Here is a 27,888-nt window from a genome sequence, read left to right on the forward strand (position 1 = left end):
ACCCCTCGGTCACGAGCCCATCTGTATGTCGCTTCTCTTCCTTGGTGGCCCGAGGTGTCATGGGCCCACCGAGCTATAAACAGTTCACCCTTATGTTGCCAGTCCAGATCCACCTGAGCCACTTCAATCTTAGCAGCCTGATCTACCTGGTGGTTGTTTTGATGTTCTTCAGTGGCCCAACTCTTAGGGACGTGGGCGTCCACGTGACGGACTTTTACAACCAACTGCTCCAGCCGGGCAGCAATATCTTGCCACAATGGGGCAGCCCAGATAGGTTTGCCTCTGCGCTGCCAGTTGTTCTTCTTCCATTGCTGCAGCCACCCCCACAAGGCATTGGCCACCATCCAAGAGTCGGTGTAAAGATAGAGCACTGGCCACTTCTCTCGACTGGCAATGTCTAAAGCCAGCTGGATGGCTTTCACCTCTGCAAACTGGCTGGACTCACCTTCTCCCTCGGCAGTTTCTGCGACTTGTCGTGTAGGGCTCCATACAGCAGCCTTCCACCTCTGCTGCTTTCCCACAATGCGACAGGACCCATCCGTGAACAGGGCATACTGTTTCTTATCTTCTGGCAGCTGGTTATACAGTGGGGCCTCTTCAGCACGTGTCACCTCCTCCTCTAGTGATGCTCCAAAATCTTTGCCTTCTGGCCAGTCCATGATTACCTCCAGAATTCCTGGGCGACTGGGGTTTCCCATTCGGGCGCGCTGCATGATCAGAGCGACCCACTTACTCCACGTAGCATCAGTGGCATGATGCGTAGAGGGGACCCTCTCTTTGAACATCCAGCCCAGGACCGGCAATCGTGGTGCTAGGAGGAGCTGTGCTTCAGTGCCGACCACTTCTGAAGCAGCTCGAACGCCTTCATATGCTGCCAGAATCTCTTTTTCAGTGGGAGTATAGCGGGCCTCGGATCCTTTGTATCCCCGGCTCCAGAACCACAGGGGTCGACCTCGAGTTTTCCCTGGTGCTTTCTGCCAGAGACTCCAGGTTGGGCCATTCTCCCCGGCTGCGGTGTAGAGCACGTTTTTAACATCTTGCCCTGACCGGACTGGACCAAGGGCTACGGCATGAACTATCTTCCGTTTAATCTGTTCAAATGCCTGTCGTTGCTCAGGGCCCCATTCAAAATCATTCTTCTTCCGGGTCACGTGGTACAGAGGACTCACAATTTGGCTGTAATTTGGGATGTGCATCCTCCAAAAACCCACAACACCCAGGAAGGCCTGTGCTTCCTTTTTGCTGGTTGGTGGAGACATAGCTGCTATTTTGTTGATGACATCCATTGGGATTTGACGGCACCCATCCTGCCATTTTATTCCCAAAAACTGGATCTCTTGCGCAGGTCCCTTTACTTTACTTCGCTTAATGGCGAAACCGGCTTTCAGAAGGATCTGAACTATTTTCTCCCCTTTCTCGAAAACTTCCTCCGCTGTGTCGCCCCATATAATGATGTCGTCGATGTACTGCAGATGTTCTGGGGCTTCACCCTTTTCCAGTGCAGTCTGGATTAGTCCATGGCAAATGGTGGGACTGTGTTTCCACCCCTGGGGCAGTCGATTTCAGGTGTACTGGATGCCCCTCCAGGTGAAAGCAAACTGTGGCCTGCACTCTGCTGCCAAAGGGATGGAGAAGAATGCATTAGCAATGTCAGTTGTAGCGTACCACTTGGCTGTCTTTGACTCCAGCTGATATTGAAGTTCTAGCATGTCTGGCACGGCAGCACTCAGCGGTGGTGTGACTTCATTCAGGCCACGGTAGTCTATTGTCAGTCTCCACTCTCCAGTAGATTTTCTCACTGGCCATATGGGACTATTAAAGGGTGAGGAGTTTTGCTGATCACGCCTTGACTCTCCAGCTGGCGGATCAGCTGATGAATGGGGAGAAGGGAGTCTCGGTTGGTACGATACTGTCGCCGGTGCACCGTTGTGGTCGCGATTGGCACCTGTTGTTCTTCAACCCTCAGCAACCCCACAACGGAAGGATCCTCCGAGAGACCAGGCAAAATGGACAGCTGTTTAATTTCTTCCGTCTCCACAGCAGCTATGCCAAAAGCCCACCGATACCCCTTTGGGTCCTTGAAATGGCCTCTCCTAAGATAGTCTATCCCAAGGATGCACGGAGCCTCGGGGCCAGTTACAATGGGGTGCTTCTGCCAGTCCTGCCCAGTGAGGCTCACTTCAGCCTCCAGTATACTCAGCTCTTGGGACCCCCCTGTCACTCCCGAAATGCAAATGGACTCTGACCCTTTGAACTCTGATGGCATTAAAGTACACTGTGCACCAGTGTCCACTAGAGCTTTATACTCTTGTGGATCTGACGTGCCAGGCCACCGAATCCACACCGTCCAATAGACACGGTTGTCCCTTTCCTCCACCTGGCTGGAGGCAGGGCCCCTCTAATCCTCGTCAGAGAATTTGCTGCTCACCTGCTGTAAAAATGACTTGGAGGTCCCCTCCAGAGGATCGGAATCAAGGTCAAACTGTCTACCTGGTCTGGAGAGCTGGCTGCTGGAAACTGGAGCAGCATTTTTCCTAACAGAATCCCCTTTTGTGATTGTTTTACCTCGCAACTCACACACTCGTGCCTCTAGACTTGAGGTGGGTTTTCCATCCCACTTCCTCATGTCCTCTCCGTGGTCACGCAGGTAAAACCACAGGGTGCCCCGGGGTGTATAGCCTCTGTATTCCCTCTCCTGAGCAGAGAAACGCTTGCCCCTAATAGCTGAGACACTGGCCCGTACAGGTGGGGAGTAGGACATGTTCTCTTTCAGGTGGGGAGTAGGACATGTTCTCTTTCAAATCAATTGCCGCACCTCCCGGGCCAGTTTCTCCACAGCTGAGACAAGGGAGGAAGAGAGACTTTCCTCATATTGCCGGAGTCTGACAGCCACCTCATCCACTGTTGGTGCCTCCTTACCCTTCCAGTTTACAACTGCCAGTGAGTTGGCATATGAGGAGGGTGCGCTCCGCACAAACTTCCTCCACATAGATGCTGTGCACTGGACTTCATCTGGGTCTGTGGGTAACTGGTCATCATCTGGTTCATTATAAACCAGCTCCCGCACAGCTAATTCCCTCAGGTACTGAATACCCTTTTCCATATTGGTCCACTTGCCAGGATGACATACAAAATCGTCACTGAAGGGGTATCTCTCCCTCACCCCTGAGAGAAGTCTCCTCCAGAGGCTGAGGACTTGTTCCTTTTTCCCAATGGCCTTGTCAATGCCCCCGTCCCTGGCCAGGGATCCCAGCTGCTTGGCTTCCTTGCCCTCTAACTCCAAGCTGCTGGCCCCGTTATCCCAGCACTGCAGCAGCCAGGTGACAATGTGCTCGCCTGGGTGGCGGCTGAAGTCTTTCCGCATGTCTCGCAGCTCGCCCAGGGACAGGGACCGGGTGATGACCTCTGCCTCTATCTCCCGCGATGACCCTGGCTCATCGTCATCCCTCCCGGAGCGATCTGCTCTCTTTGCGCCTTTCTTTAGTTTTACAGGGGCAACTGCTACTGGCACAGGTTGGTCACTGGGCTCAGCTGTGATGCCTGCGGCTGGAGCTGGGGCTGGAGCAGCTGCTGTGCCTGCCAGGGAAACCGAGGCAGACCCTGTGGCAGCGGCGGTGCCAGTCAGGGGGGCTGTGACTGCCTGCTGGGCTGGAGGGGCTGCAGGGCCAGCTGGGGGGGCAGCGCCAGTTGCAGCGCCTGCCACTTCGCTTCCCCCCCTTTCCGCTTTAAGGTGCTGAACAGTGTTGAACAGGGCTCGGTAGGCGTGGGCCAGACCCCAGCACGTTGCTGTGATCTGTGTCTCTCTGGAGTTCCCAGGGTGGCAGCACACTTTTTTCAGATATTTTACCAGATTGTCCGGATTCTGTATTTGCTCAGGGGTGAGTTTAAAACACACCGGGGGTGCCCACTGCTCTAGACACCTGCCCATGCTGTCCCACACACCCAGCCACTCACAGCTATCCAGCCCAGAGGCAGGTCTCTGCACGATGTTCTTAACGACTTGTTTAACCCTAAACAAAAGCTGAAACCCATTCAGGAGGCAGAACAAAAGGAGAGTGCTGGCCTGAGCATCCCACGGGTACTCGAAATTCTCAAAAGCCGTTAGGACCAGCCTGAGGGAGAGAGGGGGGGCGAAAGAGTGGGGGAAGGTATCCCCTTCGGTTTTCCCCACAGATTGGGTTTGATTACTAACAAATTCTAAGACATAGGATCCGAGGTACGGAAATGACCGCAGTGCCGCATGCAAATACAAGCCTAATTTCATACACAGTGATGCTATCATGTCATAAGTCGATATCGTACAGTAGAGGAAAATCATCATCCTGATCTTTTTCCCAGCCGTGATGAACAGCATGGCAATGAACACATAGTGCAAGTACGGATTTACATAGCAGAGCCACTTGATCAAAGTCAGAAACATTTTTTTTCTTTTTTACCGGCGACTACTTAACACAGAAAAATGCGTATAACAAAATTTAAGCAAATCTAAGAAAACAGTTTTAACACCCGCTGCTCAGCCCTGCCGTTATCCCTGCCCCATGCTTGGGCGCCAATTTAAATGTTTTGGTTTCGGCTGCCGCCGGCAACAAAAGCGCCACGTGGCCGCCCCTCCCCCCACCGGTGTGCGGAGGAGAATGAAAAGAAACAGGCAGAAACTGGTGGGTCGGGATAAAGGCAGTTTAACAGAACAGCAAACAGAGGGAAACAGGAACAACAACGATACAGATAAGGAGAAAAACACAACAACTAACCATACGACCCAGACAGCCGCTCGCCCGAACAAGCCGCGAGTCCGTTCCCGCCGCGCTGCCCCCCCCCACCGGAACCCAGCGTGACGTCACATGGTATGGAATACCGGGCTCTGTTTGGCCAGGTGGGATCAGCCCCCACCCCCCGGCTGTGCCCCTTCCTGGAGTCCGGTGAAAATTAACCCTGTCCTGGCCAAACCCAGGACACTTTCATTACACTGTGTAAACACCTTAGATAATGCTAACACTTTATACCAATTTGATTAACTCATCCAGGTCTTTCAGCTCTCAGCTGAAGCTGCATTATTAACTTCATCAGGTTGGGTGGAGAAAAGGCAGCAGTAAGTGTCGACACAGCGAAGCATCCAAAAGCATTGTATTGAGAACGAGCATCCTTACTTACAGTAGAAATGAAGAAATAAACCAGTTTCACTCTCTTTTCTTGAATTTAGCAATTTAACACATACCTGAAACTTTCTTCTTCCAAATTTGCTCCCCCCTTCTACCAGATTCTAGCTTTGCAGATTTTTCCAAAAAGTCTTTTTAATCCGTATTGTCTCAATCTTGTCTGGGAAGCGCAAAAACTAATTATGAAACTGTTAACAGCATACTGAAGCTACTCCATAAACTCATAAATCAAAAAGCTACTATGAAGAGCAGAGGTTTCAAAAAACAGAATCAAGAAGACTTAGCAATCATAGCTGTTGAAGTTCTGCCAGAAGAAACTTGTGAAAAAATGCAATTTATGTGCACTAAAAGTGTATCAGTTCCTAAAATACTGAGTTCAGTCAGTGTTTCAGGCTCTGCCTGCTACTGAAGTGATGTCTTCACTAAAAGGATCAATGAAGCCATTATCTTCTCTTTCTCCTCAAGGTGCAGCTCTAATGTGGTGTGCGTAGGACATTAAGACAGGTAGTTTAATTAGGTGAATTATCTCTATTGGGTAAACATGTCTCTTTTTACAAAATGACGGTCTAATTCATCATCACAACCTGAAGCAAAGCCTTTGAACGTCTTCTGTCACGATTCTGAACTAATCCAAGCCTATCCATCTCGTAGGAAGTAGTCTGTCGTCTTCAAACGTCTGCCCCGTGCCGTTTGTGTAGCCCGTGACTTAATGATGACGTATTTTTGTCTTGTTGTGCGTTAACTTCAGGCTTGTCTAATGATGTATTGTTGGTAAATAATTTACATTTTTTGACACCACCACCACTTGTGGTTGCACCATTTTTAAAAACTTTTGAAAAAGGAATCTGCACCACTGTTGCCTGAACTGGGGGCTGATTAATATATACTGCCCGGACTTTCCTTTTGTACGCAGTATATGAATTGTAGTATTTCCCAAACAGATCCTGTTACTTTGTGGTATTTATATCGCACATACGTCCTGGTTTTATTAGCAGCTCCACATGGCTACGCTTCACACGCACCTCGGATTAACAGTTCACAGCAGCGCGACGCTTCTCCGGCTCCCTCTCTCCTCTCACCCCTGAGCCACCTCCCTGCCGCTCCTCACCCTCGCCACAACGCTACTGCCAGCACGGTGCGGCTTCCGCGCGGTCACTGGCACGGGCCACTCCGGCCTGCTCCCTCCTCCTCCTCCTCCTCCTCCGTGTTCTCCGAGCACCCCCGGTGTCGCTGCCGGCACTCGGAGCCCCGCCATCCCGCCGCCCTGCTCGGCGGATCGCGCCGCAGCACGGCCGGCGGGACCGGGCCTTGGCTCTGGCGGGGCCCGCCCGCGACGCCCACGTCTTACCGGGGCGAGGAGCAGCCCTGGCTCCCCAGCCCCGGCTCCCCCTCCGCCGGCCGCGGCCTCTCAGCCGGGGAGAGGACGCGGCCGTTACGGTGAGGAGCGACCGCCAAGCCCCGCCCGCCCACGCGGAGGAACGGAGGAGGCGGGGCCATAAGAGCGCGCGGAAGGGGAAAGGCGCTCTGACCCAGGACGGGCGGACAGCCACGAGCCGACAAACCGCCGGCGGCGGGAACGGCGGAGGGGCGGGGCGATGGAAGGCCCCTCCCACCTCCCCGCTCCACGCCTCAGCGTAGGCGGAGGCGCACACCGCCCTCCCTCCTCCGCGCGGCCTGACGTCACCGCAGGCGGCACCGGCTGGCGCTACGCACCTCCAGCACGCGCCGCCACAACAGCGCCCCCCCCGCCCTGCGCGCGCACCCTCCCCCTCCCCTGCCACCGCCTCCCGGCGCCGGCCGGGCTGCGGGCGCTGATTGGCCGCCGCCTTCCCGCTTCCTTCTCCCCGTCCGAGAACCCGCCATTTTGAAAACCTTGTTGACTCCGGGGGGGGAGAGTGAGCGACCGACCGACAGACCGACCGGCGCCTAGGGGTGCGCGTCCGCGTCGCTGCGCGCCGGGGCGCCCGGTCCCGCCTTCCCCCTCCTCCGGTAACTGTCCCCTCCGGCTGCCGTTGCCGCCGCAGCAGCGTCCGAAGAAGGAGCCAGAAGCCGGGGCTCGAGCTGAGGTGGGTCCTGCCGCCATGGCCGTAACGGCGCCCGGGAGCGCGCTCCCGCCTCTCCCCCTCCCACCGGGGCGGCCCAGTGAGGCGGGGAGGGGAGGTGACGAGGGGAAACGAAGCGGGGCCGCCGCGGCCGCTTGTCACCGACCCGGGGGGGCCGCCTCCCCCCCGGGCCCTCACTGGCCGGCTGTGTTTTCCGCCTGAGGTGTTTCCTGGGGGCGCCGTCCCGCCCTGCGGCCCGGCGGCGGGAGGGGGGTGGAACGCTCTCGCTGCCGGCTGGTTCGGGGCGGGGGGCCGCCCTTCGCCTTGGCCGCCGTCACCGCCTGCCCCGGCCTCCGGGTGTCGAGTCGGGAAGGGGGCAGGTGGCGAGTCGCTGTCTGAGGAGTCCTGGACGAGGGCGGGAAGGGCTGTGGTGCGCGGGTGTCCTTCTCCCGGCCGAAAATACCCCCGGCGTAAGTCTGCCTGAAGGTGGGTCCCAGTACCCTTTTTCCCTGAGCAAGTCGTCCTCACGGACCTGGTTGCTGAAAAGCTGAAAAGTTTTTTGCGTGCTTATTCGTCTGCTCCCGTCGAAAGAGGAAGGAAGGAAGGACAGCATGTCGTACTTTGCTTGGTTTTCCTTTTGTGCGGAGAAGTAAAATTTGGAGAGTAATAGAATGAAAAAGTCGAGTTACTTTTCAGTGTCAGATGAAATACTGGTAGTAATACCCTGAAAGAGATTTCTCCCCCCCCCCCCCCCCCCCCCAAGTGATTTAGCAAAGAATGATAAACTTTCTTTTTCCTCTGACTTGCTAATATAACTCACGTTTTCTGTCATTGGAGTGCTGCTGTTCTGTGGTACCTGCTAATATTGCATCTGAGCAACTGATTTCATTGTTGTAGAGTCTGACCTCTTGCAGATAATATTGACTTTAATATTGGAAAAAGAAATAGTCATGTGATTTTTTTTTTCCCACACAAGGGATTATATAACTGATGCTGTCTTTTATTCCAGATCAGTAAACAGTGAAAGATTTAGAAAGCTAGAATTTTTCTGAAATGAACAGATACGATTATCTATATTAGATAGTCTCTGTCAATAAGGAAATGGTACTCCCCAAAGTGAGATATTTTAATTTTAAAGTTAACATTTAAACCACTTCAAATGCTAAGAAAAGACTCTTCTTAAAAGTGCGAAGTATGAAGCATTTATTCTTTTTTGGTTTAGATCTGCAGATCAAAAAGCATTTTCAAGCCCTAGGGTGTCGCAGCTATTTGAATTCTGAAAGTAGTGTTAGTTTTTTCTGAATTGCGTGCAACTTTTTTTTATTGTTGTTATTCTGTTACTATTTCCCATCTAAATATGTAGCTTGTTTAACTTACATGGGAAGTTGTATGCATAGTTAATGGTGATCAGAAACAACTATTCGGTTTGTAATATGGTGCACTAAAATTGTGGTGTCTTAAAACATTAAAATTCTTAATAAATAACAGCATCGGCTGCATTGAGTGGGTGTTTCCAAATGCTTCACAAGCAAGCTTGTGAATGTTTCTGTGTGGAAAGAACTGATAACTTTTAAACTGTTCTTCACCAGACTAGTTGCAGAATGGATGGCAACTCCTCCCGAACAATTCTGTGTTGTGTGTATGCAGAATACTTTAGTGTCTTAAAGAATGTGAAAAATCACAACACGAGGACTATGACATTACTTCTACTGTACAAGAAAATTTTTTTTTAAAGCAAGATTCCTGTATTTTTCATGTATAATGCTATATTGGTGATGGTTTCCCTGACTGCTTTTTAGAGAACCATACATCATGTCTTCTGTTGCCTCATCAAAAGAAGATACAATGTCATCTGAAAAAGCAGATGAGGAACAACCTGAAAACAAAGCTGAGGAAAGTGATGAAGATGAAGAGGAGGAAGAAGAGGAGGAGGAAGAAAAGGGTATGTGTTTTTCCACTGAATAAGCTGTCCTTTAAAAAATGTCGGGCTTACTGAATGCAGCCTCCTGTGATCTCAGCTAATTGTACAATTACTGTTTAGGAGATCATGGTGCATCTATCTCATGGGTCATAAATTGCTTCCCAGTAGACTATAACTGGCGACGCTGGAAACAGTGATACTGATGTTCCTCAGGAAAGATTGAAGGAATTGTGAGCATGCTGGATTCCTACGCTAGGGTTTTTTGTTGCTGTGTAAACTTCTAGGGGATTATAAGAGCCAGTGTCCTTTATCAAATTATTATAAAAATGCGTATCCAAAAAAGAATCTGTATTTGCCAGGAACACTCTGAAGTGGTCCATGTTTTCAAAAGAGAAACTTGAAAAATCTGTGCAGTAGCTTTGGAAACAGTACAGGTGTCTTTGCTTAACTACTGTGAATTAATTTACTGGGTACCAAAATTTAATTATGATGGAGGGGGAGTATTCCACTTGACTCATTTGTGGTTGAGAACAAGAGACTCCAATATACAGCTCCATAGAATCCCATTGACCTATTAGCCAGAGGTTTGACGGTGTCATAGTATCTGGTTATATCGTTATCAATTTTTCATTTGCCATTTCAAAGATTCTGTGTTGTATTGTCTGTCACTACGGTTGAATCCGCTCATGTAATGGAAAATATTGTGTTTAAGGAAGCTGTCTTTTGCAGAAAAGAGTCTCATTGTTGAAGGAAAAAGGGAGAAAAAGAAGGTAGATCGACTGACCATGCAAGTGTCCTCGTTGCAAAAGGAACCTTTTACAATTACACCAGGTAAGCTGTCCTCTCATGTAAGAATTGTGAGTGTTGGGAGTGATAAGCCTCTTAAAAGATCAAGTTATTTGTTGTAGTTGACACCTAACTTAAGAGTCATGATCCATTTTAAAATAGTAAGGCTATTATAATTACATGAAAACCCTCTCTTATTCTGTAGCATCAGTTTAAAAAATAGAAGTTACATAATGTTAATGTTTAAACTTACCTGGAATAGGATCTTCAGTACCTAGCCACCACTAGCAAAGGCAAGAGCAACGAGAATAAAAAGAAAAGCTAAGTCCTTGTACCCTGGTCTAGGTAGTACCAAGTAAGGAAGATAGAGACTGTCAGGATGCCTAATTGATAAGAAAAGGCCTGCATAATGTTTGACTTCTTACAATGTCTGATGCTATTCTAACTTCCTTGGTTTTTTAAAAAACAGTAGCTATTTGAAGTCATAAATACATAGGTAAATGTTAATGTGACTAGTTGCATGATTGATTTTAACTGTTTCAGGAAAAGGACAGAAACTCTGTGAAATTGAAAGGATACAATTCTTTCTGAGTAAAAAGAAGACAGATGAACTTAGGAACCTGCACAAACTCCTCTACAACAGGCCAGGCACTGTAAGAACTTAAAATCAATCTTGTATATCTATTAGTTCTCATGCATAGTGAAAATGTTTATAGTATAGTTTTTTACATTTGCACATATAAATCTACTTCGTGTCATTTATTACAAATTACTTAGAAAATTAATATTGCAGGACCAGTTGAGCAAGCCCTTGATTTTTCTAACTCCTGTAAGCTACTCTCCCTATAAAAATCCCATGGAAAGATGTACTGCATTGTAAGTCTTACTTGGATATAGTTTGGTGGTTTTAGGGGTGGTTTTTTTGTTTGTTTTTTTTTTAAGGGGGGGGTTACCTTATGAGGATGAGTTGGAAATAATTTATGGTTCACATGCTAAAAGGTGCTGACGTGCAAATTAGTCAGAATACTCCATGCAGATATTTTGTTCAACATAGCTTTTTCCTAGTACTTCTATTTCTTCTAAGTTTGAAACCTGTTAGTGGGTTTTAATACATTACTACTTACCTAGTCATGTTCTCCTTTAGTTTGCACAAAGCAGTAGAAAGTAACACTACATTATATGTAAAAATATTAATAGTGACTTTGTCACATTTATCGAAGCCAATTAACATATTAGTTAAAAACTAATATGCTTGCTTTTGGATTTAAGGATGAAACTTCAAGGAAATACAATAGCCAATCTTTCTTGGGGCCCTGCGTGTGACAGTGATTGTACCTTAAATTTCAGAGTAAATATGACCCCTCTTTCTTGCTAATAGAGATAAAATGGATGTAGGGAAATTAAGGCAGATTAAATTTTACTATTCCAATGCATGTACAATATTTAGAGGAAGTTGTTTTTAATTTCTTTGTGTTTTGGAAAGTTGAACAGCTGGCATAGAAACCAGGAACTGAATAGTACTAGTACAGATGCATGCTAGCTGTAATAGCTCAGACTACTGCTGCAAATGCAGTGCTTGTTTAAATGGCAAAGGTAGATCTGTTGCCTCAGCTATACAGAAAAAGAACAGTATATATTCATTAAAACTTACTTCTGTGAGTTATGCTGTGTGGCATATTCAATTATGAATTATTTAGTGTGGCAATAAACCAGACTAGAGAATTTCTGACTCTGTGCGTACAGAGTTTTGCAAACTTTTGGGCTGTCCTGCAGTAGAATTTAATTATTTGATAGGAAAGGTACAATGACAGAACATGTTACTTTCTGATTTAACTAGCTTTACTGTGGAGGTCTCCAAACTGCATTCATTTACCCCCCATGAAACCCATAACACACTTCTGCCGTCTTCGGGCGAAGGTACTGGGATACCATTACCTCAGAGTACATCTTTCCCACTTTAGATTGCAGACCTGAGACTGTATTGTTTATTGATTATGTAACACGCTACTAAGAAACTAACAACTGAATTATACTGTTATCGTTGATTATTAAATCAATTATTAATAAATAATCAACTAATAGACATGGCTATTTGGAGTTTCATAATTATGTGCAAATTGTATAATTGTAAACTGATGTTTAACACTCCTAAGTTACAATAATTAGACACAACTGCTATTGAAATACAGCTCTCGTCCTTCCCTACCACACCACTTATTTGGCGGCAAATCCACCCCCATTTGCTCTGCTCTCCAACATTTAGTCTTTTAGACGTAGACTTGTTGGAGAGTCCAGCTGGATTGCTGCAGTGTCCCTGTGGTTTGAGTCCAGAGATATGAGAATATATTTGCCTCAAAATACATTCAGTTTGGAAATATGTCAGTATGGTTTCATCCAAAACTATATTTAATCAGAATTATTGGGTGCTCAGAATGCTGTTTAATATAGTGAAGATTAGGTGTTGTCTTGTGTGCACATTCTGTATGTGCTTTGTATCATAATTAAAATTTTTAATAAAACATACCAATACTATCTGCAAATTCTCTTTAGGTGCTGGACAAAGATAATCACGTTTGGAAAAGGAGCTTAGCTTTGGTGAAATTATAAACTAACGGAGAAACACCAGGAACAAAATTTGTAGAACTATTGAAACTGAGTCCAAATTATTCTCAATAGTGTTGTAAAGATCTTAGAAGAATAAAAGATTTTGGGATGTTTAACTTATTTTTTTATTAAAAGGAGATGGAGTGAAGACAAAGAACTTAATATATTTGGGATCTTGATGGGAGCAATTTTCCCATTATAAGGGCTGTTGCAATGAAAGTCCAACCTTCTTCAGACTTCAGGTGTAATGGTAGAAGCTGTGAATTGGGTGGTATGTAAATGTAAAAATGGATCATGCTAAAGAAAAGGTTTGAAAGTACAGTCATGGTCCTATGCCAGACTTCAGAAAAGCAAATAAAGCAAATCTGATTTAACAGATTCTATAGTAAAAATAAAATGTGCTATTCCATAACAAATTATGTGGTACAAAGCATGCAACAGGCTTCATATGATCATAGTTCTACAAACCTGCAGTACATTCTAAACAAGCTTGAAATGGCAGGTGATTTTTACCTGGTAAGTTATTTAAAAAAAAAAAAAAAAAGTACCAAGATCACAAGAACTTCATTGTTGTAGTTTGGCTGTCATGAGATAACTAAAGGCATAATCCATGTAGGGTATAACTTTCTGCCAACAGCAAGCTAACTGCTAGAATAGATTTTTCTTCCATGAGTTATTAACAAATGTAATTGGATGAAATATTTTAAACTACTTGCAATGGAAAGTAATCTGTGTGTTCTGTTCTAGGTTGCTTCCCTAAAGAAGAATGTGGGTCAGTTCAGTGGGTTCCCATTTGAAAAAGGAAGCGACCAATACAAAAAGAAGGAAGAAATGTTGAAAAAGTAATGATCGCTCTTGCTACTTAACATAGCTTGACTTATGCTATACACTCCTTTTTATTTTCAAAATTTTACTTCAGATTAAATTAAGCTGAGTGGCTGTTTCCTAGAGCTCTGTTACCTGTTTCTGGACTCATTTTAAGCACACAGACCAATCTCTTAAGACAACTTGAAATGTATTAAAAAGAGTTAAATTGTGAACATTTTATTCGCAATTCCTACAGTCTGGCTTTAACTGCTGCATGCTACCTAGGAGATTCTTCTGCCAAGTGAGAGGAAAACTTTATTTCCGCAGGGCAAGCGTGGTGTTGTGAATACATTATGCTCTGTTGGTACAAACTCGCATCCTTCTATGCCTCAAAACCTTCCTCCTTCAGAATCCAAACCATTTCTGCTTATTCTATATTAAACATACAGTCTTATTCATAGAATTGCTGTAGCAATTAGTCTAACAAATCGTTTTTGTTTTTTACTGTCTCCCCATGTAAGCTTCTTCCCTATTAACAGGAGAAGCTGCTGCAGCTTGGTTTTGGCTGGACTGAAAGGATTTAAAGATGCCCTTGCGTACTTGTGCAGCTAGTTGTAACAAATGAAAGAACTAATAGCTTCTACAGAACTGATTCTAAATTAGTTTTTCTAGTGTCAGTTTGTTGATAGTGAGAAGGCTTCCAGAATTTGGAATTTGCAAATAGTCCTTCCTCAGATGCTCAGTTTTCTAAGAATAGGATTTGTCAAATACATGGGAATCTGCAAGGCAAACTGTCTCAGGATGGGAGTTTTGACCATTTCCCGCAATTGGATGATGTTTCACCTTGTCTTCAGAAGGACACGAAATAAAGTATTTTTAAACTTTTTTTCAAATTTTCCATATGAAAGAACTAGTAGTTAAGTTTTCTAACCCTTTAGTCTTCAGCAAATAGTTTGAAAACTGGTTGTATTGTCACTCATATCAAGGTACTGAGCCCTGTGTTCTTGTGTTACTGTGGTAAGTTCTGCTGCTCTTCATAGCTGTGTATGAAACTGATTAGATTACTAAATTATTCTGACTGCGTGGTTGATTTCTGCCCACAGTGTATACTTGTATGTCATAATGTTTGAACAGCATTGAACAAGATGAACGAAGGACAAGATTTGTTTTGCAGAATCTTACTATTCAGGTCATAAACTAAAAAGAATGAGCGCTGAGGTTGCTGTGTGGATGAGAGATCTTGGATTTTCAGTCAAAACTACTTGCTGTGGAAGTTACTGACTCAAAACTTGTGTGCACTTGTTTATTCCTGTCGTGGTTTCGGCTGGGACAGAGTTAATTTTCTTCCCAGTAGCTGCTGTGTTTTGGATTTAGTATGAGAAGAATGCTGATAATACACTGATGTTTTCAGTTGTTGCTGAGAAATCAAGGACCTTTTCTCAGTTTCCCATGTTTGGCTAATGAGCTGGTGTGCAGGAGCTGGCAGGGAGCATAGCCAGGCAGCTAACCCAAGCTGGCCAACGGAAATATTCCATACCATAGGCATCATGATCAGTATATAAATGGGGGTTGGCTGAGGAGCAGGAATCCGTGAGATCCGCGATTGCTGTTCAGTGCAGCAGTTGATCACCGGGTGGTGAGATACTGTGTTGTGTATTGCTTGTTTTGTGTATTCATTGCTCTTATTATTCTCTCTCCCTTTTACTATCCTGTTAATGTGCCTTTACTTCAATCCATGAGTTTTACTTTTTGTCCGTTCTCTTCCCCATCCCACTGGGGGGATGGATTCTTTCCGTTGTGGTAGATCAGGAGAGATTCTGGAGAAGATTTTTTTACTAAAACTTTTTATATGCCGTACTTTACACACAAGCAGATTTAGGAGTTTTGTTTTGCCTTATATAATATGGTGGTGGTTCTTTGCTTTACTATAGATAAGACTGGAAAGTAGTTAAATATATATATTCATGTCTACTGTCAGGTTGCAGCCACAAACCAGATAGTGGCTTCTAGCAGTCGAATGTTGACCAATTGTTTAGGCTATGACACTGAATCTTTTTTTTTTCTTCTCTCTCCAGGTTCAGAAATGCAATGTTGAAAAGTATCTGTGAAGTTCTCGACTTGGAAAGATCAGGAGTTAATAGTGAGCTGGTAACCAGAATCTTAAACTTCTTAATGCACCCAAAATCTTCAGGCAAGGTGAGATGTGGGTTGTTACCCTTGCTGTTACAGCTTTGTTCTGATGAAAAAGGCAGCTGTCTCTATTCCTTATTATTTGCTTGTTACCAGCGGTGATAGTTACTGTTCTGACTTCTGAAGTATCAGTGTCTGCTTGAAAGAGAGTAGCTCTTCTCCTGCAGGCATCCGTAATGGAGTGAGGATTTAGATAGAAACTAGAACCCGAGGGTCAGTGCTCTTTTGTGTTATCAACAACCCCATGCAACGCTACAGGCTTGGGGATGAGTGGCTTGAACGCTGCCTGGCGGAAAAGAACCTTGGGGTGCTGGTCGACAGCCGGCTGAACAAGAGCCAGCAGTGTGCCCAGGTGGCCAAGGCAGCCAGCAGCATCCTGGCTTGGATCAGGAATGGTGTGGCCAGCAGGAGCAGGGAGGTGATTGTGCCCCTGTACTTGGCACTGGTGAGGCTGCAGCTCAAGTACTGTGCTCAGGTTTGGGCCCCTCCCTACAAGAAAGACATTGAGGTGCTGGAGCATGTACAGAGAAGGGCAGCGAGGCTGGTGAGGGGTCTAGAGAACAAGTCTTAGGAGGAGCTGCTGAGGGAGCTGGGGCTGTTTAGTCTGGAGAAGAGGAGGCTGAGGGGAGACCTTATCACTCTCTACAACTGTCTGAAAGGAGGTTGTAGTGAGGTGGGTGTTGGTCTCTTCTCCCAACTAACTAGCGATAGGACAAGAGGCAATGGCCTCAGGTTGCCTCAGGGGAGGTTTAGGTTGGCTATTAGGAAAAATTTCTTTACTGAAAGAGTGGTCAGGCATTGGAACAGGCTGCCCAGGGAAGTGGTGGAGTCCCCATCCCTGGAGGTGTTCAAGAAATGTGTAGATGTGGCACTTGGGGACATGGTTTAGTAGGCGTGGTGGTGTTGGGTTAGCAGTTGGACTTGATGATCTTAGAGGTCTTTTCCAACCTGAATGATTCTATGATCTGTATGCTTACATGTGAGTGCACCCGTTATACACTGTTAGCATGCATAAAGCTAATTAGAGATACCCATACCCAAATACCGTAAATAGCTCCTGCTTTGTGGGTGAATGGAGGGGAATAGATGTAACGTGTGAGCAGGAAAGAAAAAGAAAAACAAAAAGGTGTCAAAGCAAGGAAATAAAACATGAAAGGACAGCAAAATAATCTGTCAGATGTTACCTGAGTGTGCTACAAGTTGACAGGTGTATATGATCACATTGGGTCATCACAAAGTTCAGTTTGTTGCAAGGCTAGGAAAGCTTTCTTTAACTAGTATATGCTAGTGCACTAGATTCAGCTACCAAGACTACTAAACTCTATTATTAATCTTCTTGGACTTTCAGTTTACAGTCTAAAAGCAAGTCGTAAATAGTTAGACTGTTGCTCAGGAAATTAAATTTGTTTCCAGCAAACACTGGTAAGGGATGTGAACAAGGAGTCTGCATGCTGCCATTGAGACACTGGTACTGAGTGACAACAAAATGCAGTTTTGCGTAAGATGTGGCAGAATTCCTGCCTTTAAGTCTTCTGAAGAGTTGTTAGCTAATTTGTTACCAGGAGAAAAAGCTTGCTTATATGATTTGGGAGGGCTAGGTAGGTAGAAGGTTCCTTCTAGATTGTTCTTTCTTGCTTCCCTTCCCTAATCCCCAACCTTTGAAGATTTGTTTGGTTAGGGGAGTGGAAGGGGTGCTTAGCTTAGAACTGAAATTTCATTTTAATCAGCTCCATCTCTGTAATGAATTTCTGCTTACTACAAAATATTATGGCATAAGTGTAGTACATAAGATAGTCATGATTTTTGTAATCAGGACATAGAGACCTCTATATTTGGTTACTGTTCTTTCATATGATTTGAAGGAGTTTATATTTTAAAATTCGCTTTTGTATTCCTACTTGGTTAACACACATCCTTGTCTCTCAGCCGTTGCCAAAATCCAAAAAAACACCAAGCAAAGGTGGCAAAAAAGAACGCAGTAGCACTGGAACAACAAGAAAAGCAAAACGCAGCAAGTGCCCAGAGATCTTGTCAGATGAATCCAGTAGTGAAGAAGATGAAAAGAAGGAAAAGGATGACTCTTCAGAAGAAAAAGAAAGTGAAGATGAGGTAATGAGGTATTTTGTTTGTTTTTCAACATAGAACTAAAAACATTTGTCTGCAGTGTGTCATTATGTGGTTGTTATCGATTGGTAATTCTTGGAAAACACAGAGTTGAGGGCTAAGTGATGTTTCACTGAATGAACGGTTTGAAAGAAAAGAGAACGCGTGGCAATTTATAAGAAATTTTCATAATTTCTTAGTGTATTGAAGTTAGAGAATCAATCAGATAAGAGACGAAGGTTCTGATTCTTGGATGTATATATGCACCGCAGGAAACCATTTGCTGTATGTCATTCTGGGGCAGCCAGGATTTCAAACATAATCAATTGCATGTCTTCTATCATCTTGTGATGACTTTATTAATGTAATTTCATAAAAATTCCAAATATCTAGCTATCTTTTTTTCTGTGTAGGGTTTGACTGGATACCTAGGACTCAACTTTGAATTCAGTGGAGGTTCCTGACCTATCTTGGTTCCATATTTCTCTTGGAATTTATGTCCTAATCTCTCTCTTAGAGTTCTGTCTTGGATTGCAAAGATAAAGCAAGCAACATAGTTAGAAGCCTTACAAAGATCCCTGGAGTCTCCAAAGTGTTCTTATCTCACTGTGTTTTCTGTTATTCTCTGTTTTCTTTGAAACTTCTTTTAGCCTTGCATAGTAAGAGAGAAATGAGATTAACTTTGTATTTAAATGCAAAATACCTTTCCCTGTGCATTCCCTTTCAGTCTTGTACTTATTCACAGAATAGACACAAAACATGTAGGGCCAGTACAAATGTACAGCTGATTTGTGTAAAAACTCTACACTGATTTGTCTGTGTGCCTGAAGCCTGGAAAAAAAGAAATTAAAAGGAACTACAAGCTCCATCTTAGCCTATATTTTGATTTAGATGGGACTGCCTTTGTAGCCTTAATCAGAGCCTTGCAACAAACAGCAATTAGTTGACTGTTGGTGTCCAAGGAAGTTCTTTATGTAAGCTATGGAACCTTTGGCTGTAACATAAGACCGTTATTTACTTGGGTTACATTCTGTCTATTGCAGTGGGAGTGTGACAGGCTATTAACTAAATAGTCTGAGCTATAGCAAATAGTAGCAAAAATCTTTTGTTGAAAGGCCAATTTATGTAATTTTAACAGTTTATTTTGCCACTGTCATTTTGATAGGTGTTAGTTTTAATTTAAAAAGATGGTTCAAGGAAATTCCCCTCCGTGAAACAAGCTCAGTTCTTAGTTTGCCTCTTTCTTTCCTCACAAATAGCAAATTGAAAGAGGTCTGAAATACTAGAAGTTAGTTTTATATTTGTTCATCTCTTCAATAATGCGGTCTTCCTACTGTGAGGAGAGGAATATCTTTTTCAGAGGCAGGAGTTGTCTTTTAAAAAATTTTTCAAGATTTCAGTTATTTAACACTGCCCCACCCCCCCCAAAAAAACCCAATGAACAAAAAAACCGCACAGTACACCCCATTGATCTAACTGCGTCTTTTTTTCTTTCACAAGGTAGGAGTTAGAGATGTCTGCCAGGCAATAACTGAGTAGACCGAAGTCTCCAGAAACTGAAGTTGACTTGCATGGAGAAAACACTTAATTATTAGAAAAAGACTAGTATGTCAAATTAGTTTGAATATAGGAAATGGTGAAATGGAAAATGTCTGCATTTGTACAGCTTTAAGATTGCAGCATTAAAAAGTTTATGGCACCTTTTAACAATAACAGTGACAGGACGAGGGGTAATGGTTTTAAACTAAACAGGGTAGGTTTAGGCTGGATATAAGGAAGAAATTCTTTACAATGAGGGTGGTGAAACACTGGAATGGGTTGCCCAGAGAGGCAGTGGAGGCCCCATCCCTGGAAACATTCAAGACCAGGTTGGACAGGGCCCTGAGCAACCTGATCTAGTTAGCAGTGTCCCTGCTCGCTGCGGGGGGGGTTGGACTAGATGACCTCTAGGGGTCCCTTCCGACCCAAAACTTTCTATGATTCTGTAGGTGGAAGGATGTAGGCAGCATATCTACTTTGCAACTGCAGCGCCATTGGACTCTTAGGCACAGAGTGGCTGGAATAGATTGTCCTCAGGGTTGCATGTCTCTTGATTACAACTCTTTCTTTGAACGATATGAACAAACAAACAAAAAAATCTGACAGTTACCTGAAAGCAAAAGATATCTGAAATATTGTTGTGTGCTAGGGGAGCATAATTTTATAAAAAACTGAAATGCGAGTGCCGGGTTTAACTTCTGGCTTTGTAGCTGGTGATGGGGCTTTAGCAGAAACTTGAAAGCTGAGAAGTTAGAAACTACAAACATTTATTTAGAAATGGGACAATCCTTGTTTGTATTTTCTCAAGTTCAGCAGTGAAAGTCTTTATCCTTTGTTTAACACTGCAGAGCAACTTCAACTATAACTGAGCAAGCCAATATAAATAAATATAATCTGGTTTATTAAATACTAGTTTCATGAGTTGCACCAGGTACTAATGGGAGAAGTGGTTAAAAGTTTTGTATGAACTAATCTTGATTGTTTAGATGTGATAGTTGGCTCAGTTGACTACACTGCCATTTTAAATAAAAGTTAGAATTATGAATCTGGTAACTACTGGTAGATAACTTGTTTTGTGATGTTCTTTCATTGAAGTATGGTTTACTCCTGGTCATGTTCGTTCCTGTGAAGAAAGTTTTTGGCCTTGTCAGAAGTACTGTCTAAAGATTTTGTGTTTTAAGCACACGTTTAATTTGTGCCAAAAATGCAATGCACTTATATGTGCATACTTTATATATTTATGTTCTGAATTTCTCGTGTTGATGTTAACTTAATGCAATAATTTTGGGGGTTGAATAGTCACAGTAATTGGCCAAATTCTGGATTAGCTAACATAGTTCTCCTCAGCTAGTGCAAAAAGAATTAACTGCATGTAGCCTTTGAGAGCTGTAGCATCTAGAAGTAACTGAATACAACATACCATGTCCTTTTTTTAAAGAAACTTCTGAAAAGTGATGTTATAAGCTAATTATAAGTAATTATGAATGGAAAGTTGTAGTGCAACCAAACTAGTGGTGTCATCAAAGTTCTAACTGCTGGAGTTTAAGAGTTCATGTAGAAGGACGATGTGAAATTTAAAAGAATGTAGGAGTACTCTTTGTGGGCATTTTCCCCCTATGGTATAGGGGTAGAATTTGCTAGTCAAGTATAGAAATTAGATTTGCTTATTTAGTTTATATTGACAGAAATTATAATTTCCATTGTAGAAAAGGGGTGTGGATTGTTCAGGTAGAAACCATCATTTTAACCTTTTATTTTTCTTGTTCTTAGCCCCCTAGAAAAGCATCTAAAAGAGAAAAATCTAAAAAGATGACTTCCAAAACCAAGAAATCTGTGAAGGGTGCAAATGTCAAGAAGGCGGATAGCAGCACTACTAAAAAAAATCAGAACAGTTCGAGAAAAGGTAAATGCTTTAAATCTTTCATCGTATGTTGTCTTGTAGCTTGAGTGGGATGTTTATTAGAAAGCTAGGTTTTGCACCATATTGTGAAAGAACATACAATTTGGTGAATTGTTGGCTTGCTACTTGACGTTTCTTTCCTTGAAACAGTAAATTAAAAAAAACCCAACTTGGTTTGTTTCTACTTTGTGTAATTTCTGTTGTGTACATATATACACTCTTTATTTGCACATAAGCTGAAATTGTCAGCCTAGTTCTCCCTTCTGTTGGTGTCTTTGTAGTGTCTTCACGTGAATCTTGTAATTGATCCCACTGTATACCCTGCAGTGTATGTCTTTTGTTCAGCAGCTTGATGTGTTTTTTTGTTGCCGTAGATAGAGGTTCTACATGTGTCATGTTGCTATTGGTTTTCTTGTATCTGACGATATGCATAAAAGGTGTACATACATTGAGTTCTTTAATACCTCTGTAAAGATTGCAGCAGTGCAGGTGGGGATGGTGATTTCTTTCTAAGCAGCTTTGCCAGAAAAGGACCTGCGTAGGGGCAGGTGGTTCTCGCAGACGACGAGTTGAACCCAGTTCAGCAGCGTGCCCCTGTGATAAGGAACATGGACAGCACTCTGGGCTGTCTCAGCAAGCGTGTAGCCAACAGGTTGAGGGAAGTGATTACTACCCCGTGTCCAGCGTGTGTGAGCGTGCCTCGGCAGCGCTGTGTCCAGCTCTGGGCTCCCTGGTGCAACGCAGACAAGGACGTACTGGAGCGAGTCCAGTGGAGGGCCGCCAAGATGGTCACGGGGCTGGAGCACACGATGTGGGAGGGGAAACAGAGAGAGCCGGGCTTGTGCAGCCGTAGGAATTGAGTCGGGTAAAGGGGGATCGTCCTGCAGTCTGCAGCTGCCTTATGGGAGCGTGTAGGGAAGGCAGGGCCAGGCTGTGCCTGGAGGTGCGTAGCGAGGGGATGGGAGGCGACAGACACAAGCTGCCACCAGGGAAATGGCAAGCAGATGTTAAGGGAAGCAAAGCCTTGCCATGAGGGTGGTCACAGCAACAGGGCTTGGAGCAGTTGCAGAATCTCTGTTGTTGGAGATGTTCAGACCTCAGCCTGGCAGGACCCTGAGCAAACAGCTCCACACTGGCCCTGTTCCAAGTAAGGGCTTAAACCAGATGATCGCCGGAGGTCCTTTCCCACCTTGAATTCTCTGGCTCTCTGTGAGATAACAAGCCATGTCTCTGTCACAATTCTAGTATGAGTTATTAATGCAGCATATATCCATACTGCACACGTACTTCATTTAATGCCAGCATCAGCATATGTACGCTACAGCACAGACACCAGTTCAGATTAATTACCGTGGCTGTCAGTGTATTAAGAACAGGAATGGTTGAACTCTTAGGCATAGAATTATGGTGAATTTCTTTCATAGCTGTATTTTGCAGCAAACTGGGCTGTGCTAAACTCAGTGTATTTTCAGATTGACTGCTGGCAGTACTAATGTGGCTAACTGTGTGTGTGTGTGTGTATGCTTCATTTTGTCATCAACGTACATATATGTTAAAAAATATTACATGTGTTTTGCATGTATGTTATGTAATATATTCATAATTTCTTTACTCCTACTGCATTTCTGTTCTGCGTGTATGTTCGCAGTACAAAAATCTAAAGGTTAAGTAGGTCTTTCTCTAAGCTCATTATCTAGATTGCTTGGCATCTGCTCTGAATTTTGTCTTTTTGGCAGTAGAGGAACTGAGTGGATGTTGTAGTCATCAGTCTGGGGTGTTTGTTTTTGGTTTTTTTTGCTGCTGGAAAAGATTGTAGGAGTGTCCTGTGCCTCTCCACTTAACTTCCTTTATAATTCTCTTCATTTGTTGTCATGGTGTTTCTGATGGCATCTTCAGTAATACAGCATTTCAAAATTACAAGATCCTCGTGGGCAGCGCTGCTGGGAAAAAAAAATCCAAACTCCTTTTTAAAGCACATAAGTGCTTTTTTTTAGGGCCATAATATCTCAAATTATAATTGCTGAAATAAACCTTTTTTTAGTTTAATAGAATAATTTAATCTGTCTCGTACTTTCTAGAGTACGTATTGATTTGTAAACTGATAGTTCATCAACAATGATGCGGATTCATAAATAAATGTAGTACTGATAGCATTAGCTTTGTTTTTAAATGGATCATCTGGCAAGATGTCTATTTTAAGGGAGGACATCTGCATCAGATATTTGGGGAGTTGTGATGGCTTCTGTTTTGGAGGAAGAAAGCACACAAATTTAAAATTGTTTATAATAATTCAAATTATTCTTCATATTTAGAAAGTGAGTCTGAGGATAGTTCAGATGATGAACCTTTAATTAAAAAGCTGAAGAAACCACCCACAGATGATGAACTTAAGGAAACTGTCAAGAACTTATTGGCCAATGCAAACTTGGAGGAGGTCACAATGAAACAAATTTGCAAGGAGGTAAGCAATTACGGTTTTGCAATCTCTTCTTAGGCAGTGGATTGTCTGTGAACTGACTGTTGTCATCGGTTCAGAAATGGAGGATTGGTCTCTGCACAGTGATTGAGAAACAAAGTAGTTTTGCATTGGTTTATTTCCTTGCTAACAGCTGTAACAAGGAGAGCTTTAATCTTAGGATATGCAACACTGATACCCAACATTGGAAGGGAAATCCCCAAAGAAAGATTAGCCATATGGAAAGCAGCAGTATTACCTCCAAAGCAACTGCCGTGTATTGAAGTAAAAATATTTGAGATGTTGAAACGGTGCAGCAGCAGCTTGCTACTGTCAAAAGGAGAGGGCTGTGTCCTGCTCTCTGTACGTTTCTTCTGCTCACCTAGCTGTTGTTCTTCGTATGTTCTCTTTGAGTCCATTTAACTCTCATCTGTCAGCAAAAAATGAGTAGTTCTCAGCTGAGTTAGTGAGTTGAATCAGTTCAGCAAGGAATCCATTAGTTATCAGGACAGATGCTAGGAAGGGACCATGTGGCCAGAAAAGGGAAAGGTGGGGGAAAGTGACCAAAACACAGACAATACTGTTACCGTGACACTTTCTACAGTTGGTTAACTAACATGTTGGTTTTCCTGGTACTTCCACAAAGTTGTCTGGAGAAAATAAAACCAGAAGTTATTCTAATGATAAAATTGTATGCTTATATTCTGTGCAAACTTTTTGTCATGTTTACAGTCATTCTAGAAGTCTGAAATTTGGTATACTGAAATAAAATATATTCTCCATTGCTTGTCAGAGTTGTTGGCATCTGTTTTTTGTTTGTGTGGTCCTCTTCCACCCAGTGAACCAAAATTTAGAATTGCACTCAAATGTGTTGACTCTTCTATTAGTCACTTGAAAAGATCTCAATTTTACTTATTACCAAAAAATAAATAAGCCTTGGAATTAGAGATTTGTTAGGCTTCTTACACTAATGCAGGGCGACCTGACTACTTAGAGAGCATGTAATACAAAGAGTGGAGAATTCTTATTTATCTGACATGGCAAGCTGTGTATTCCACTTTGTTGATGTGAAAAATTTATAGTACTAGTTTAGTCAGTGACCAAATGCAAAAAAAATACGTGTATTTAAATATGCATGTGGTCAAAATAAGGACGGGAAAATAAGCTTGTCACTTTCCATAATTAACAGAGGGCATTTTGGCAGTTATAATACTAGAAGTACCACTCCAGTTTTTGCTCTTAATTTCATTTAAGCTTCTTCTTTTCAGACAATACATTGAACAAAAGTAAGTTGAGGTTTGTTTTGTTTTACTTTTTTTTTTTTTTTTTTAGGTGTATGAAAACTATCCTAGTTATGATTTATCTGACAGGAAAGACTTCATTAAAAAAACAGTCAAAGAGGTAAAGACTTTATAATTTAGAAAACATTCTGGGTTGAGTGTTTGTTTTTTTCTTCAGCCTATTAAAAAGTGGCATGGCATCCTGTTACACTAGTTTTAATAGTCTCCCGTATAATATTAGAAATTTAGTGCTCTGATAAACCTGAACTCTGGCTCTGATTCCCCACCCCCCCCTTTTGTATACCTCTTTCAAAAATAACTGCTTCAGGCTATTGTCTTAGCATGCCACTACTACTCTTATGAATTTCTTTGGTAAGTAGAACTAAACTTAAAGCTATCATTATTTTTGATTACTTACTCTTTGAAAGCTATGCATTTGCTTTAAAGTACAGCCTTGACTGCAAGGTGTACTGTAATTCATGCACTGACCACATACATTGTAGGTAACAATGCATGAGGTTGTATAAGCCCTGCAGACCTGCAAGCTCTGGCAATGAGAGAAGGCAAAAGAGGGTAAAGATAGCAGCTTTTCTCTGTGTATGCTCCTGGTAGCACAGTTATAATGTTGCCTTTGAGTATCGCACTGAAGATTAGTCCTGATACAACGTATTAATGACAGAGGGTTTATTGTTCAGTCTGTGGCTGGTAATTTGTAAGAAAATTTTCAATTACTTTTGCTTGCCTCAAAACTGCAAATGGAACTAGAGAAATGAGGTTCACTTAGTGGAGTTAATAAAGTTTACTTTTTCTTGTGGCTTCATTTGCAGATGTTGATACATGGCTATCTAGAAAGAGTTACGTCTATGTGCTTATCAGCAGAGACACAATAGAGCAGTTTGCTATAGGGGTGTTCTTGGTTTTTTGTGATAGCAAAAGTAGAGTGTATTTTCTTGATAGTCTGATGCAAAAGGAGAGGCTGTATGTAATTGGATTGAGAGAAAGGAGAAAACTAATACACTTCTCATTTCAGTTGATTTCATGATCTGATTTGACTGTGGGAAATGAAGATTCCTGGTTTTATGTTCCCATGGATCTGAAGATCTGATAGGCACCAGCAAAAGGAATGTGTGTTACCCTTGTGGTATTTAGTCAGAGCTGATTCTGCTGATCTAATGTTAAGAGTGTTGATGTAAATTGCTTTGTGTATCTTTTTTTAAAAAAAATAACAAAACTGCATTTGATGCAGTTTTTCACTGAACGTACTTAAGTTTCGTGCGTGGCAATAAATGTTCCCTTTTTTTATAGTTTTTGTACATTATGAATAGCTTTGTATAACTAGATTCATTAGAACCATTGTAGCTCTTTAGTGTGGATTACTAGCTTGCAGGAGATTCTAAAATCAAGTAAGATGAAAGCTGCTTATCTGCATATATGCATGCAGAGACTGGAATATTGCAGTATTGGTTATAAAGATATTTTGAATACATATCCATTCTGAAAACAACAAGAGTTAGTCACATGTTAATGTCTTTTATATTTGGATACATTCTACAGATACAGAATTATTCTGTAGATAGAATTAGATTACTGTCTTGCATGTGTAGGCACCGAGGGAACTGTCAAAGCATGGTAACTAATTGGTACATAGATGTTATTTTTGTACTTTTAAACGGCTTTCTGTTGTGTATATAAAGTTATTTCAGATTTCTTTTGTGCAAATCAGTTTTTTAATCTTGTTATCCTGGGATTTATGACATGAAATGTCAGTGTTCAGCAGTGAGGCTGTGATGAAAAGTGGTATGCAGAAGTTTCATGAAACTACAAATGAGTTGAGGTTTTACAATGTTTGTCCCATTTCACCTTGTACAGAAACTAAACTATAGATTTATACTTAAGCTTTTCAGCAATTAACTTTGTATGAAGGACTACAAATACATTTGTTTCAATGGCTTGACATAGTAAATAAAATCCCTCCAAAGGCTGTAGCAAAATTTCTGAAGTTCACTTTGCAAAAAATCTTTTACTTTACTGTCTTGATTTAATGGCCTAGCATCTCAGAAGTACAAGATGTACAGCTGGGAGGCTTGATAGCTTTGGAAGTCCACAGTGGGGCTTTCACATTGAGCAGCACTGATGTGTGTGGTTAAGCTCTTTTCTGTATGGGAGAGCTCCTCTGAACTTGAGCCTTGGTGCCTCAACATGGACAATGGTACTTATAAGCCTGAAGTCTTGAACTCTGGCCTACAGCTTTTTGGATCAAAGTGAACGCTATGTGTAAATTTTTGTTGTTTGGGTTTCTGTTCTCCACGCACCTTTTTGCTAATAGGGGAAGTCCTACACTGAAAATTGTGAAACTAATAGTTGCCATTAAGGCCATGAGCGTGGAATCCCTCTGACTGTAGTATTGCTGGAAAGACAAAGCATTATTTTTTTGAATTTTCTTATTGTACAGTTGAGAAATAAGGGTTTGCAAATTATCTAAATTCTGAAAATGTTCAACCAGTTAGACTATTAGTCTTCACACACTTTTCGCATTTCTTTGCGTGAAATCATTTATAACAAGGCTGAATGTAATGGGGGGATTTTGTATTCAGTAAATGTCTTTCACAAAAATGTAAATCGATTTTGATCTAACATTTGCTTAAATGTATAGTAAAAAAAAATTATACAGAAACAAGGTTGTTGTCTTTATCTCGTCTCGTAGAAACTATTCAAGCCTGATTCAGCAGGCTTCTCTACTTTAAAGATACTGTTGCTGACATGTATGTCCTTTTTATATCTTCTGTGAGGTTGATTTGGTTTTGTTTGTTTGCTTTTTCCTCTGAAGTATCTTAGCATAAAGAACACTTTTTAATTTGCAGTTAAAACGTCAAAAATTTCCACATCCTGCTTAAAAGTGGTAAGTTACTTGTGTCAAGTTTTGTTGGGGTTTTGGATGGATTTTCTACAAATACTTGAACTGCCTTGTGATTTTTATGTAAATATACCAGTCAGTTATAATTATGTGGGTCAGGAAGTCTTTTTAAGATGAGTGACTCCCAAGTATAAACATTTTTTTATAGTGTAAATTCTAATGAAAATTTACAAAAGGATAGTGTGCTTCTA

The 27,888-nt window shown here is 42.6% G+C and overlaps 1 protein-coding gene across 2 annotated transcripts; it reads left to right on the plus strand.

Annotated features, from left to right (window-relative positions):
* Window positions 1-6,938: 6,938 nt before the first annotated feature.
* On the plus strand, window positions 6,939-27,888 carry DEK (DEK proto-oncogene). Of its 2 annotated transcripts, none has more exons than XM_075416818.1 (11): window positions 6,939-7,222; window positions 8,998-9,140; window positions 9,849-9,950; window positions 10,449-10,558; window positions 13,257-13,351; window positions 15,392-15,512; window positions 17,433-17,615; window positions 20,919-21,051; window positions 23,361-23,509; window positions 24,836-24,904; window positions 25,814-27,887. In XM_075416818.1, exons 2-11 carry the CDS (start codon window positions 9,011-9,013, stop codon window positions 25,823-25,825), a joined length of 1,104 nt encoding a protein of 367 aa, XP_075272933.1. In that variant the 5' UTR covers window positions 6,939-7,222; window positions 8,998-9,010; the 3' UTR covers window positions 25,826-27,887. The 2 variants fall into 2 exon arrangements, with proteins under 2 accessions (XP_075272933.1, XP_075272934.1); XM_075416819.1 differs by lacking the exon at window positions 6,939-7,222 and adding an exon at window positions 7,431-7,684 and having other exon boundaries at window positions 25,814-27,888.

Source organism: Opisthocomus hoazin, chromosome 3 (assembly GCF_030867145.1).
Source record: "Opisthocomus hoazin isolate bOpiHoa1 chromosome 3, bOpiHoa1.hap1, whole genome shotgun sequence".
Classification (NCBI taxonomy): Eukaryota; Metazoa; Chordata; class Aves; order Opisthocomiformes; family Opisthocomidae; genus Opisthocomus; species Opisthocomus hoazin.

Coding starts and splice junctions, on each gene's coding strand:
- DEK (XM_075416818.1), top strand. CDS start 9,011: ATGTCTTCTGTTGCCTCATCAAAAGAAGATACAATGTCATCTGAAAAA. Junction 13,352..15,391: donor AAGGAAGAAATGTTGAAAAA/GTAATGATCGCT, acceptor TTCTCTCTCCAG/GTTCAGAAATGCAATGTTGA. Junction 21,052..23,360: donor TCAGAACAGTTCGAGAAAAG/GTAAATGCTTTA, acceptor CTTCATATTTAG/AAAGTGAGTCTGAGGATAGT.